Below are 15,479 nucleotides of genomic sequence, written 5' to 3' on the forward strand. Positions count from 1 at the left end.
AATTACCATTGATACAAGCTTACATTGAACGTCAACTGAAAATAAACTAAGCTGGTGCTTTTTGTTTGTCTAATATTACTCAAAATTATTTGGAATCAGGCAGCGCAAACCTTTTGTGCAATTTTTATACGCCCGTTTGAAAAACGATACGTTTTATGGGAACGCTCCTGGCACGTCAACATACTTTGTCCGGAGCATATCTTCTTCGTGCAGGGAGGGATTTTGATGAAACTTGGCACAATTGTTCACCATCATAAGACGGAGTGTCATGCGCAAGAACCAGGTCACTAGGTCTAAGGTCAAGGTCACACTTAGAGGTCAAATGTCATAATTGTACACCATCATGAGAAGGAATGTCATGCGCAGGTCCCTCTTTAGAATTACTTCCCTTTGTTGTTACTATAAATAGTTTATTTTGTAACGTTTTCATTACTAGTCGTAGGGGAAAATCGAGATCACTTTTCTGTAGTACAACATGCATGTTACACCCAATTTTAAGGTGTACTTTGACATATCTCTACCAGGTAAGGATTTTTACTTTTTCTTATTTTATTTTTTTATTTTTTTTAAAGATTAACTTCCCTTAGTTGTTACTATAAATAACGTATATTGTAACATTTTTATAATCGACCGTAGGGTAAAACCAAGACCACTTTTCTGAGTCACAACATAGATGTTACTTTCAAATTTTAGGTGTATTTTAAGGTATCTCTACCTGGTAAGTTTTTTTGTGGACTTAGAAAAAGAAAAGAATTCAAATGATTACTAAACAACCACTGAATTAAAATTCCATTTGAAAATACAGGTGCTAGTATAAAGAAATTTGCCGTGACGGGCGTATATTGTGACATTCTGGCACTCTTGTTAAACCATATATTTACGTATTTATATTTTTCATCAATCTTCATTCTTTTGTTTTCTTTAGAGAGCTATGGTGAAATGTTATTCTGTCTTTATAAAGTAGTTTGTAATAAAAAGAGATCAAAACTTTGATATTCGATAATGTACGTATTTATCGCCCGACGACTAACAAACCTGCCCTATGCTCTAGGTTACTTCCTTGTAGCCGCTTAATGTTTAATGGGGTTTGGAGGGAGGTGGGGAACTGATCACTGTTGAAGTATTTAGTGACAAATGCCAAATATAGTTAGTTTAATCTATAGAGAAAACTTGATATTTTGGTTTTGCTGTCAATCAATAGGTTAAACTAGGTTAAAATTGCTTTGTCTTCTATTATCTTTTAAGTAAGTAATTGTAACTTGTAAAATAGACTTGGTACCTGATATTATAAATTATGACCAAAAAAAAACTATAATGTGTGATATTTTGTATTATTTGAGACTTTTCTCAAGTTTCTTATTCAACTTTCGTGTAATTTCCTTTGTACATACTTCAACCTACCAAACCATTGATAAATTATAAGAAAGAACTTCTCTGAAGTAGTTGTCAAATATATGTGTATCGTGTAACATCAAAAACTCTATTGTAATAAATTCTACATTTAGATGTAATGTTATGCATATGGCACATCATAATAATTATACAGAGCACAAAAACCTCCAGGATTGACTTAGAAAATTGATATTTATTATAAATGAAATGACTGATCACAAGACGATTCATTGTTCCTTTGAACAACTCTCACTTAGGTGCATAGAACGTTAGGGGCCACCGTGGCCGAGCGGCTAAGGTCACTGACTTCCAATCACTTTCTCCTCGCCGATATGGATTCGAGCCTCACTCGGGATGTTGAATTCTTCATGTGAGGAAGCCATCTAGCTGGCTTACAGAAGGCCGGTGGTTCTACTCAGGTGCCGGCTCATGATGAAACAATGCAAGGAGAGTCACCTGTGCCTTCGACCACCATCAAAGCTGGAAAGTTGCCATATGGTCTATAATTGTGTCGATACGACTTTAAACTTAACAAAAACACAAAAAAAATTATAAGCCTAGTGTTACTAGTATATGTAGACGATAACGTTGGTGTATTTACTTAACGGACATTGTTGTTGTTTTCTTCACCTTCTCCGTAAACAGCAGTTTTCCAGTAATCATCTTCGATGAACTTCTATGGTATTTTTTTCGGCGTCCTGTGTATGCGCAAAAGTACGTCACAGGATCAGAGGCAAAATAATACGACAAAAGAGAAATACCATTAGGTACCTAACATATGTAAATAACCTTCAAGAAGAAAATGTCAGATAGGATTAGTGTGATTCTATTGATTCCTATGATCTAACAATGCCTACGCAGGGGAGGGGAGGGGGTGGACGTGTTTTGTGAGTTGCTGTTTTTAGGCGAGAAAAGGGGTAGGTATTAGAAGTAGCATACAAAAAGTTTCCAATTACAGTACGTCAAAATCAATAAACATCCGTAAAGTGTTCGTTTTGTACAGGAATCACAATTTCATTCGCGGTTACGATTTTTTCGTCACTATAAACTGATACTGTTCCTTTAATATTGAAAAAAATAAAAACATGTCAGACCAAAAGCCGAGCGAAGGTAAATTATATGGCCACAAACTGGGCGTTACCGTTTGAAAATTCGTAAATAATAAACACTCTTACCACTGCAAAATGTGACCTCTGTTAAATCAGACACTCTAACACGACCAGCGAATAACCTACATACATGTAGAGCAAAATCTGTCTCGGGTTATTCTGCAATAAACCACTCGCGTGCAATGACGTCATCCGATCCAGGTGCGTAGCACGGTCGTAAAAAGTAGTTACCAGTTTTTCTAACACTGTTGATACTTGTATGTCGTGTTAGAATCGAAATAATAAGTTCCCAACTTACCCAAGTGTGATTTATCGTAGAATAACCCGAGTTTTTCGTTCTTCTGCGAAACAATATATCACTCAGGCCTACGGTCTTCACGATATATTCTTACGCATAAGAATATATCGAACCTCGGGTTATTCTACGATAAACCACGTTTGGGACCTTATCATTTCTTAAGTAAACTAATGACGCTATTTTGAACTGCAACTTACATTTTTCTCGCCTAAAAACAGCAACTCACAAAACACGTCCAGCCCCTTCTACGGTACAATCAATTTTGCAGTTGATAGATGGTGTTCATGTTGGACTCTCAAGTGCGCCTTTCACTTTAGTTTGAAGAAAAGTTTTTAAGATATTTTACTTCTAAAACATGTAACTAAGTCTCTACTTTAACGATATACCTGCACAATCTAGTAACAACAAGCCAATTCAGTGAATTTATATCCGTCGACACGTGGGTTGTTCTCGAATAAAGGGACTATATTTTGAAAGATGTAACTTCGAAATGTACACAAGTTTCTCTTGTTGCTCTGTCTTCTGAAAAGGCATTGAGTACATACGTTTTTGGTTCTTAAAGGTCCAATACTAAGGAAAGTGAACATTTTAATTTCTTTTAAAAAGCACAGAAACTATTTCATTTTATTGGAAAATGAAAGTTGGTATGTAGAAATTCGAAATAAATCGCAGTATATGTACAATTATTTTTCTATGAAGTATGAAGAAAGTTAAAAAGACCTGGGGGGTCATTTTGTCGATTCATTGAAATTTCAACATAATACACATACATTTCTTTGAGTTCCAAAGATCTTCTGTAAATTTTGACCTGCCAATCTTCATTATTTAGTGTCTTGCAGAAGTCTATGCACTGGCTATGAAAAAAATTGCCAACTCACTTTCCCTTAGTAATGGACCTTTAAGGTTTGCTTTTTATATATTTATACACGAGCATTTTTGTGTTTTACATGCCATGCCTTTTTGTTCCCATTACGTGTGTAAGAGATTTACCTGGAGGGGATTACTTTTATTTACACTGTCCCGTATCTTTGGAACATGGCGGGGGTAAGAGTGAGGTTGGGTGCGCACCATAAACCGGTTTAAGCTCCCCAGTGGTGTTTTTGCCACTGACCGTTCCAAGGCGGTGCCCCACTGTGTTCCTTTGTTTGTTCGTTTTGTCCTGATGTGTTGGCTTTGTGTGTGTGTGTGTGTGTGTGTGTGTGTGTGTGTTCCTTTGTTTGTTCGTTTTGTCCTAATGTGTTGGCTCTGTGTGTGTGTGTGTGTGTGTGTGTGTGTGTGTGTGTATGTGTGTGTGTGTGTGTGGTGCACGCGTCTGCGTGCTGTGGGTTTCGTTTTGAGGAGGCTGCGTTTTTGGTGCGTGGCATTCCCTGTTTGATATTTGTCTTTGTTTTTTGTACAATATGGCTATACCAAGATTTTGTTGGTGCATTGATTCATTTCAGTATAGTGTGATTAATCTTTTCGATATGCTTAAAGTAATAGATAATCAGGCCCGATTAGCCCAATAGGAAGAGCGTTGGTCTACGGATCGTGTGATTGTGAGTTCGATCCACGGGCATGTTCTCCGTGATGATTTGATAAAAGACATTGTGTCTGAAATCATTCGTCCTCCACCTCTGATTCATGTGGGGAAGTTGGCAGTTACTTGCGGAGAACAGGTTTGTACTGGTACAGAATCCAGGAACGCAGGTTAGGTTAACTGCCCGCCGTTATATGACTGAAATACTATTGAAAAACGGCGTTAAACCCAAAACAAACAAAAACATCGTTAGGCTACTGCTTTTACTTGGTCAAAGAGGACAATACTGCATACGAGCAAATGTCATATGGTAATTAATAAATATGAAAGGTTTGTTGATTCTAGCCGACAGACATTTCGAATTATAAGCATTTTCGATTTCGGACAGATGCACGGACGCACGCACAGAAAACCTCATTCCACCTTCGGCTAGCAGTACCCAAATAAATCAGTGTGTGGAGGCCGAAAATATGGAGGACAAGTGGTTCGAAGTATTTAATCTTATCGCACAAAAAGCTGACAGTCAAGTATTTTTGTTTGATTTGGCAAACGTTCGCTAGACTTGAATAACTTCAATCAATGTTTCTTTTGATTTGAGGAAATATATAAATGATATTTGTACTGATTGCTAACATTAAGGAAGGAAAACAAATCACTCCCAGTTATACCGTACTTACTGTGCAATTGTGAAAACATGAATGCGGGTCCTAAAATATGGTATGATATGGATGGGGTCTAGAGATACCCTTGGAGCCAAAACAAATTGTTTCGCTTTGTTTTGAAGATGGGTTTTTTTTTTTCAGAAATTGAAGGCCAACATTTTCCCCAATAAACCAAAGACATTTTCTTCTTTTTATACGCCCGTCTCTGAAAGAGCGGAACGTATTATGTGAACACCCTTGGCGGCGGGTGGCGGGCGGGCGGTCGGCGTCCAAAAGCATGTCCGCTCTCTAAGTCAAACAGTTTTAATCCGATCTTCACCAAACTTAGTGACAATGTTTGTGGGCATAATATCTCGGCCAAGTTTGATAACCAGCAAAATCCCCCAGGGCACTCTTGAGTTATGCCCTTTTAATTGCACAAAATCTGCAAATTTTGCCTTGTCCGCCCTCTAAGTCAAACAGTTTTCATCCGATATTCACCAAACTTAGTGACAATGTTTGTGGGTATAATATCTCGGCCAAGTTTGATAACCAGCAGAATCCCCGCAGGCACTCTTGAGTTATGGCCCTTGAATTTCTCGAAAATCTGCAAATTTAGACTTGTCCGCCCTCTTAGTCAAAACGTTTTCATCCGATCTTCACCAAACTTGGTGACAATGTTTGTGGGCATAATATCTCGGCCTAGTTTGATAACCAGCAAAATCGCCACAGACACTCTTGGATTATGGCCCTTCCCTTCAATTACATAAAATATTGCAAATTTAGCCTTGTCCGCTCTCTTTCCCAATAAAACAAAGACATTTTCTTCTTTTTATACGCCCGTCTCTGAAAGAGCGGGACGTATTATGTGAACACCCTTGGCGGCGGGCGGCGGGTGGATGGTCGGCGTCCAAAAGCATGTCCGCTCTCTGAGTCAAACAGTTTTAATCTGATCTTCACCAAACTTGGTGACGATGTTTGTGGGTATAATATCTCGGCCAAGTTTGATAACCAGCAAAATCCCCTAGGGCACTCTTGAGTTATGGCCCTTCAATTACTAAAAATCTGCAAATTTTGCCTTGTCCGCCCTCTAAGTCAAACAGTTTTCATCCGATCTTCACCAAACTTGGTGACGATTTTTGTGGGTATAATATCTCGGCCAAGTTCGATAACCAGCAAAATCCCCTAGGGCACTCTTGAGTTATGGCCCTTCAATTACTAAAAAATCTGCAAATTTAGACTTGTCCGCTCTCTTTCCCAATAAAACAAAGACATTTTCTTTCTTCGTCAAAACGTTTATATCCCATCTTCACCAAACTTGGTAACAATGTTTGTGGGCATAATATCTCGGCCAAGTTTGATGATAACCAGCAAAATCGCCATTGTCACTCTTGTATTATGGCCCTTGAATTACATGAAATATTGCAAATTTAGCCATGTCCGCTCTCTAAGTCAAACAATTTTCATCTGATCTTGCACAAACTTGCAGATAATGTTTTTCGTCATAATATCTCAGTCAAGTTCGATAATCAGCGAAATCGACCTAGGCACTCTTGGATTTTGGCCCTTGAATTACTGAAAATCTGCGAATTTAGCCTTGTCCGCTCTCTACGTCGAACAGTTTTCATCCGATTGTTACCAAACTTGCTGTGAATGTTAACTGGCAAAATATCTCAGCCAAGTTTGATAACCAGCCAAATCGCCCCGGGTACTCTTGGATTATGGCCCTCGAATTAGACCAAATTCGATGACAGGCCTAATTTGTGACAGTCTGCCACTCTTGTTTAAAAGATGACTTTGTTATACTTTTATTGTTCAAAATCTAATACACACGATAAAAATATACATTTTGTATCAAGTAGTGTGGTTAAGTACAAAAGATAGCTAAAATGTAAGTACTTGTGTTATACTTCTTTGATTAAATTTTTAAAACAGACAGATAAAATTGGAGAAATATAGAAAAAAAGATACGGTCAGACAAATGACTCAGACCCAGCAAAAGTCGGTTTAGTGTAAGACCGTGCGTTATTTCTTACTTTAAAAAAACAACCATGTTGATCGCACACGTTTTTATGAATGTCAAGAGAGTTCCCCAAAATAATGAAATAGGGAGACAATATCTTATTAACAGTCAAATGTCGAATTGTTTCTAATCCATTTCATTAACCCTAATTAACACTAACTTTTCAATTCTCTATGAGTTTGTCCATCTTTCAATTTGGACAGTACCATTAGCTGTTAAACGGGGTGTTTAACAAAAAGATATTTACTGAATGGCGAACAGGGCAGGTCATAATCAGACAGCACAGATGTGCAGGCTGATCATGATCTACACTGGTCGCAAAGGCACAATCAATCGTGATTAGCATGTTAAGGATTAAGTAGTTACATTAGGTTTATGTCTCACACTTTCTGCCTTTGGTTGCGGCATGGAGCATATCTAGGAGATTGTGCCATTACTAAGGGACTCTAGTCAATCTCATACAATGTGTCTACGTCTATTTTGTGTGAAAATATTTTGAACAAATCAAAATATACATCATATGTTACGGAAAACGCAATGTTACTATTAAATCCTTTAACATGTGTCTAAGTATTCCATTATCTACCATTTCAGAATTGTACGATATTGTCCATTATAATAAATACGGTACTATAAAAAATCAAAAATCTGTATTAACCACGTTTACCTGCTATTGAACATATATACTTTGTAGTTTCGGAACGATTAATAAGATCTGACGACATAGTTTTCAAATGTAAAGATGAACCACGAAGACGATACTGAACTGGTTTATTTCAGAGACTTGACAAAAAAACTTTTAGATGGAACTTATGTGGACATATTGTGTGAAGAGGTTTCAAGACAAGAAAGGATATTTGATGCATTTTGTGATAAAGTGAAAAAGAGTTTTAAAAATTGCAAAGCTGAATTAGAGTCGTCAAAGGTAAATATGTTGATACCGGATGATACAAAAAGAAACCTGTCAACTCTACAAATGGAAACTGGGTACACTTATGGTGCTTCCAAATTTATGAAAAAGAAAGAAAACAGAAGTGCAGTTCTGGCTGAAAGATATAGGGCTGAACTGTCGAACATTAGTCGTCTGCCTAATTAAATCCTATCTTACTACAATCTTTTAAGTAAATAAATGTAAAACATTAAATAAACTTGGTTCTATGATAAAAAAGAACGAAAAAAAATAGATTTTAAAAAATGTCTTATAATGTGTATTATTTGAGACTTTTCATAACCTTTTTCGGCGACGCCATCTAAATTCGTTTTCGTTACCTATGCCACGTGACTTCAGTTTGCAAATCAAACTACTTGATAACGCATTATAGATAATTTATCAAAATGGAAGATTTATGCAACACTCTGCCTGATTGGTCGAGAGTGTCAATTTCTTTCACTCTGTTGATTGTGCTACGCTGAGTGAAATGTAGACAAAGCGTTTATCCTAAACGACGCTGTTCACAGTTTTAAAGCTAACTTTGGCTCAGTATATTTAGCAAGAATATTGATATATCTCAAAATGATAAGTAAGTTTAATAAATATGATAAAAACCTGTTCAAATACCAACATATATCAAATTAAAGAAAGAGCTGAATACGGTCTGCGTATCACATGAATAAGGGTGTGATAAGAGTCTTTTATGTAGAGAAGTGCTTTTTAAAAGATTTCTCTTGTTACAATTGTCGTCTGTATATGAAAAGGTTTCTAGCTTTTGTGACTTATTCAGATTGCATATTAAAATGAGTACTTGTTTGCTTTGATATATTTGTTATAAATTATTTAACTGATTTATTATAAATGAATATTTTTCTTTAGTATTGTATGCAAATATTGAACTCAGTTGAAATCTGTTTTATTATATATATGCTATATAATCACTGAATCTCATTACTCTGAAATGAAGGTACGCTGCATACAGTTTATTTATGTGATATGACTACGGTCAAACTTTGCTTATGAAACAGAAATATTGAAATAATTACAATTGTATGTTTTGTTTGACATTCACTTTTTTATAGGTGTGACGTCATTGTCCAAAGATTCATGAATAGCGAATATGCATTTGTTAAAGCGGGATCAGTTGGCCTATTTTAGAAATAAATAAAAATAATAAATTAAAAAATCCTTTAATTGATTTTTTCTCATGTATTCTAATCAAACTTGATTTGTAGCATCTTTATTAGGCCCGCAGCCAACTTTGTTCAGCTGGGACATTTAACCCCTTTTAGGGGCTGCTAGAGCTAAAACTAGAAATGCCTTTATACAGCATCTCATGAACAGCTTGGTGGATCTTTGTCATACTTGGTCTGGAGCATCATTATAAGGTCCTCTTCCAAATTTATTTATATAGGAACTTGGGCCCTATCAGGGACCACTATAGCTAAAAGCAGATATGCCTTTCTTCGCATTAACCACTAAAATGTAATGGATTTTTATCAAACTCGATGTGTAACAATATCGTAAGGTCTCCTGCTATTTTGTTACAAATGGGGATAGGGACCAATTTAGCTAAAAATATAAACACGTTTAATGACCTCTTCTCATGAACCGCTTCATGAATCTTCATCAAACTACTGCTGTAATTATTCGTCTAAGGATAAACGAAACAAAATTGCAACCCTACGAAACCTTTGCGAAAAATTAAAAGAGAACCATTTAAATTGTTAAAGTGCGGTGTTTAGTTTTGCAATTTGAAAAATGTTAGATGAAAGATGAATGTTAGATGAAAAATTCATAAACTTCTTTCCTTAATTATTACAATTCGCCGACCATCATTTTTAAAGATATGTTCCGTGTAATTACCCGTGTAAATAATTATATCTGAAGTAGTTGTCAAATATACGCGTATTGTGTCACATTTAAAATTCTACATTTAGATATGAGCCGCACCATGAGAAAACCAACATAGTGGCTTTGCGACCAGCATGGATCCAGATCAGCCTGCGCATCCACGCAGTCCGGTCAGGATCCACGCTTTTCGCTAACGGTTTCTCTAATTGCAATAGGTTTTGAAAGCGAACATCATGGATCCTGACCAGACTACGTGGATGCGCAGGCTCGTTTCGACCCATGCTGGTCGCAAAGCCACTATGTTTGGTTTTCTCATGACGGGGCTCAAATGTAAGGTACGAGTATAGCACATCATACTTGAGAATTTAAGAGAAAATTGACACTTAAATGAACTGATCACTAAGTATTTAATCAGACAGGTAATATATTGTTTCTTCAAACAACTGTCGCCAGATATGTTTATATTGATTCCACTGATTTGAAAATACCTACGGTACAATCAATTTTGCAGTTGATAGATGGTGTTCGTGTTTGAGTCTCAAGTGCGCCTTTCACTTCAGTTTGAAGAAACGTTTTTAAGATATTTTACTTCTAAAGCAGGTAACTAAGTCTCGAATTTCATGATATTAACTAGTAATAAGGTTAATTGTTTCACTCCTCTGCAGGAGACCTAGTAGTTTCTACTAATGAAAAGCATGCTATTTCAAACTTTTTTGTTTTCAATAATAAAGATTTTTACATCAAATTGAAGAGGAGAAATCGATGTATAATGTCATATCTGCTAAAATATTCGAAAATTTAAAGAAATATTTGAAATTAGCCATTGAAAAAAATTTTCCCTATATAATCTATTGCTCAAAGTTTCGTCAATCAGGAACCCAATATTGATTAGCGGGTTACTTTCAAGGGGGACAACCTACTATGATATGACAGTTCAAATATATCAAAAGCTGGGGATGATAAATCAAAAGTCATTAAGAACGATTTGACGAGGTTCGAAACATTTCCGTATACACTTGTTCCCTAACGGACCCCTATGGGATCTTTTTTTCCCACGTGTAATAACCTTGCATGAACACTACAAATGCGATTTTAGCCTGTGTACTTTCATTTTCTTATCACCCAGGAATAGCTGAAGGTCGTCCGACGTCATTTTCTGTGTTTATGCCTGTCCTAATAAGGTTATTTGATGTTTTGACATTCAAAGCGTATGCTTTGTAAATATTCGATCAAATGCCATTGCAGTTATCGTTTTGTTGTATGAAAATTAGTTCAGTAGCACATCATTGTATCTTCATGTAGCGTACCCCTCGTATGGCGTTGGCTTGTTAGCTACACAAGGAGTGCTACACGAGTTCGCCTGGGCCCGGCTAGTGGTAGGTTAGGCTTAGGAAATTTATTACAGAGGCTATTAAACAGTTACATTTTATTAACGTATAGATCTGTCTAGTAAACGAGATAAAATACATTGTCAAACATTCAGCATAAAAGTTTCTATAGTTTTTAATATTGGTAAGACAAATATCAAACAGGCATCATTCACAGTTCCGCAACGCACCGCTATATTACAGATTACATACTATATCATAGATAATTATGAAAAATAATCGTTAGTATATATATATTACTGTCATAAACTTGTAGAAATACGCACGTTCTTGCGACGCTAAATACGCCAATTTGTCACTTTAAACACTACGAAGCACTTAGCCGATTTTAACACTAAAAATCACTTTGTCAATTAACACAAAAATCATTGAGTCAAATTTAACACTAAAATCACTTAGTCGAATTTAACACTTAAAATCTATTAGTCTAAACAGTATACCGCGCCGACATAGGTAGCTAAGTCACTATTTAATTCTGAAACAGTTTAGTAAAACCCAGTAGATTACTAAACTTGGACAAAATCACTACACTTTATAACATCGCTTTAGGATTAACAGTACTCTGATACACTTAGTATAGATAACAGATCAACACTTTATAAATTAACACTTATAATTTACGGCACTTCATGAAATTATTCAACCTTCGGTTTCACTGGAGATGGGCTAATATTAGTTTCACTAAATTTTTATATGCACTTGGACAAAGAAGGACTAATATTTATTTCACTAAAGTTTAGAACAAATATAATTTTAGACTTTGGAATAATTTCACTACGTCTTCTTCCGTTGGCATCTTCAGGATTTTAGTCTTTTTAGTCTTTTGTGCGACCGTTCAGGGTGCGTGACCAACTCCAAATGAGCACAGCGCAACATAAACAATAGACACCATTAATGACGTCATACTCTGCGAGGCAAACGTGAGGTAACATGGCCACCATAACCAGGAAATAAGCAACAAATGATAATTATTTCACAGTTTTCAGCGTTACCTGATTATAAACTGCAACATCAGTGGATTTAATAATTATTCATGTAAGTCTATCAATCCCTAATGAGTTTATAACATGTGATTCTATAATCAACTTAATAATAAGCTTCAAAATGACAAATTCAGGGTACGAATATTCCTTCTACATTTCTGAAAAAAGAACGCAATCAAACGAAGCCGTACATTATAATAAAAATACAAAATGTGATAAGTTCAATTGAGTTAATATCAAGCAACATACATAAAATCTGAATACCCCCTTAATATATTGATTATTCATAAAATCGTGCATCGAATCCCGCTATTTATACAACACATTTCAGGGAGGATGAGGTAGAAATAATTCATCAAAATAATGTCATATTTCGGCAACATATTTACAGAGAAACACATGCATAAATACATTCTATACCTAAACACTATAAAATGTTTTATATACTGATAACAATCACAAAGATGAATACTTACTTACAGAAAATGTTAAACAATATCCTTAGCATCAGTAATGTTCATTTTGATATTACTAAACCTTAAACATCAGTAGTTTTCAAACATTGTACAAATTTAACTGTTAGCAATGTAATGCTAAAACTACATCTAAAATACACAGAACTGTTTCAACCAAAGCCAATGGAACGAGTAATCATTATCATATTACTATACATAAAACAAATACAAAATTACAGTCACGGAATAAAAAAAACGTTTAACTATCCCAAAAGTCATCTTCCTCTATCGTAAAAGTTTATAGTTTTACTTCTTCTGCTTTCTACTCAAACAAGTAGAAACTCTTGTGACACCAATGTTCAACTTATCCAGTAGTACTCTATATACATCTTTTATAAAACTCCGTGCAAACAATCACCATTATCTGTCCACTTTACCATTTCAATCACACCTGGTAATTACTAATAAAGTCACATTTCGTAAACACACAAAAACCTACACCACATATGATCCTAATAACTTAGTCACAAACTGAAGACATCCAGAAGACCTTAACACCACGCACACATATTCAACAACGAGTTCCTATCCTTTGCAAATTAGCGCTCACTTTACTTAATTGTTCGATTTTGTCAACAATCGTGTTCGCTAGAGCTGGAAGACGGTAATATACGGCTTCTTAATACATCTCGTAAAGATATCTTAGGTCGTGAGGTAAAGTCATAGGATGACACATTCCGTTCCGATGAAAATTTAACACAAAACTAAAATGGGCTGGGTCCCGATCCAAGAAGTATACATTTCCGTTCCGAGGAGTCATTCCACCTCCTGAAACAACTTCAGCCAACAAAGAATTAGGTTCACTGTGGAGTGTAATCCTAGACGTTTCAAACTTCTTACCGCCTATATCAAGAATGACTCGCTCGTTTTGAACCCGTTGGAGCAGTGGGATGTCTGACACTAACTCCTCCATAGGACTAGCCGTTAACTGGTCGTCTGAACTTGTTACACTTTTCACATCAGCTTTTACTACATTAGTCGTTTGTGCAACTCCCTGAACTCTTATGTTATTTTCATTTATGTTCTGTTTCTCATTTATTTGTTTCAAATTTTCACTTGTCTTCTGTTCCACCTTCCCTACACTATCTTTTGTCTGTGATATTTTATTTTCTTCAAGACTTTTATCCTCAATGATATCATTCACTTCTTTTCCACTTCCACTTTGATTCAGCTTCTCACTCACTACACTGTCACTTTGTTTTGGTTTGTACATTTCTCCTTCAGATGCTTTCACTTGTCGTATTACAGTCTCTTCTCTTTTGTATTCACTGTCATTTCTAGTACTTTTTTGTTCACACCCTCCGGTATATTTTGCCTTTGTAATTTTATTTTCTACTTGTCTTTTATTCATATCGTTATTGCTCATGTCCTGATTACTTGCACTTTCCTTCGTCTTCTCACTCACTACACTATCACTTTTCTTTGGTTTGTTTGTTTCTCCCTCATGTTGTTTTCCTTTTTGTTTTATAGTCACTACTCTTCTGTCTTCACATTCCTTCCCGTTAATATTTTGTTTTTCGTTCTCTACACTACCTTTTGCATTTGAATGGTTCATTTCCCCTATTTCTCTACTTCTCTTTAGTTTTACACTTTCTTCTCTTATACCTCCACTTTTCATTTCATTTGTCCTTTGTTTTCCTTTTAATTCACTATTGTCTGCTTTTGTTTTGTTGTTTTCTTCATCCTTTTCAGTCTTCGTTCGTTTGTCACTACCTTTACTCTCATCTACACTTTCCTTATCAGCTGTCTTTTGTTTTCCTTTTACTTCGCTTCTCGCTGCTTTTGATTTGTTGTGCTCTTCATCTTTTTCAGTCTTCTTTCGTTTGTCACTACCTTTACTCTCATCTACACTTTCCTTATCAGCTGTCTTTTGTTTTTCTTTTACGTTACTACTGTCTGTTTTTAATTTGTTGTGCTCTTCTTCCTTTTCAGTCCTCTTTCGTTTGTCACTACCTTTAATTTCATCTACACTTTCCTTATCAGTTGTCTTTTGTTTTCCTTTTACTTTACTACTGTCTGTTTTAAATTTGTTGTGCTCTCCTTCCTTTTCAGTCCTCTTTCGTTTGTCACTACCTTTAATTTCATCTACACTTTCCGTATTAGCTGTCTTTTGTTTCCCTTTTTCTTCACTACTCGCTTTTTTTGATTTATTATGCTGTTCTTCCTTTTCAGTCCTCTTTTGTTTTTCACTACCTTTACTTATTTTTACACTTTCCCTATCAGTTTCTCTATTTTCTGCTTTTGATTTGTCGTTTTCTTCATCCTTTTTAGTCCTCTTTCGTTTGTCACTACCTTTACTCTCATCTACACTTTCCTTATCAGCTGTCTTTTGTTTTCTTTTTACCTCCCTTTTTTCTGCTTTTGATTTGTGTTTATCTGGATTTTTCTTTCTTTTTGCAGGTACTTCATAGTCAGAATCACTATCACTAGTTTCGATCTCCTGTCCTTTAATCCATGTTCTTTTCTTCTTCTTGCGTGAGAATACTGTGCTTGCAGAAGAAACATTGTTGGAGGAGCCACTGGAAGAGGAGTCGCCTTCTGCTTCCATTAACTCAAAATCTGAGAATGTCATATTTAGGCAGGGTTTGTGTTTATAAGATCGCCATGTTTACAATTTGCGACATTTTAAACACTGATATGAAAAATGGCTGGATTGCTCTTGCACGTGTCGACTGGCGAGGATAAATCCTGGGAACGTCACGTTCTGACAGACTGCACACAAAAACTGAAAAAATAAAGGAAATTGAGTTATAACAAACCTGCTAAAATCACCATTCACATAAAAGTGCTGTTAAGCTTTTAATACACAATTGTAAATACTCGTAA

The 15,479-nt window shown here is 35.7% G+C and overlaps 1 protein-coding gene across 1 annotated transcript; it reads right to left on the bottom strand.

Annotated features, from left to right (window-relative positions):
* Positions 1-13,272: 13,272 nt before the first annotated feature.
* Positions 13,273-15,225, bottom strand: LOC123550619 (peptidyl-prolyl cis-trans isomerase G-like). The gene has a single exon (XM_045339050.2). It carries the CDS (start codon positions 15,223-15,225, stop codon positions 13,273-13,275), a length of 1,953 nt encoding a protein of 650 aa, XP_045194985.2.
* Between the last annotated feature and the right edge of the window lie 254 nt (positions 15,226-15,479).

The sequence above is a fragment of the Mercenaria mercenaria genome, chromosome 6 (genome assembly GCF_021730395.1).
Source record: "Mercenaria mercenaria strain notata chromosome 6, MADL_Memer_1, whole genome shotgun sequence".
NCBI classification, from domain to species: domain Eukaryota; kingdom Metazoa; phylum Mollusca; class Bivalvia; order Venerida; family Veneridae; genus Mercenaria; species Mercenaria mercenaria.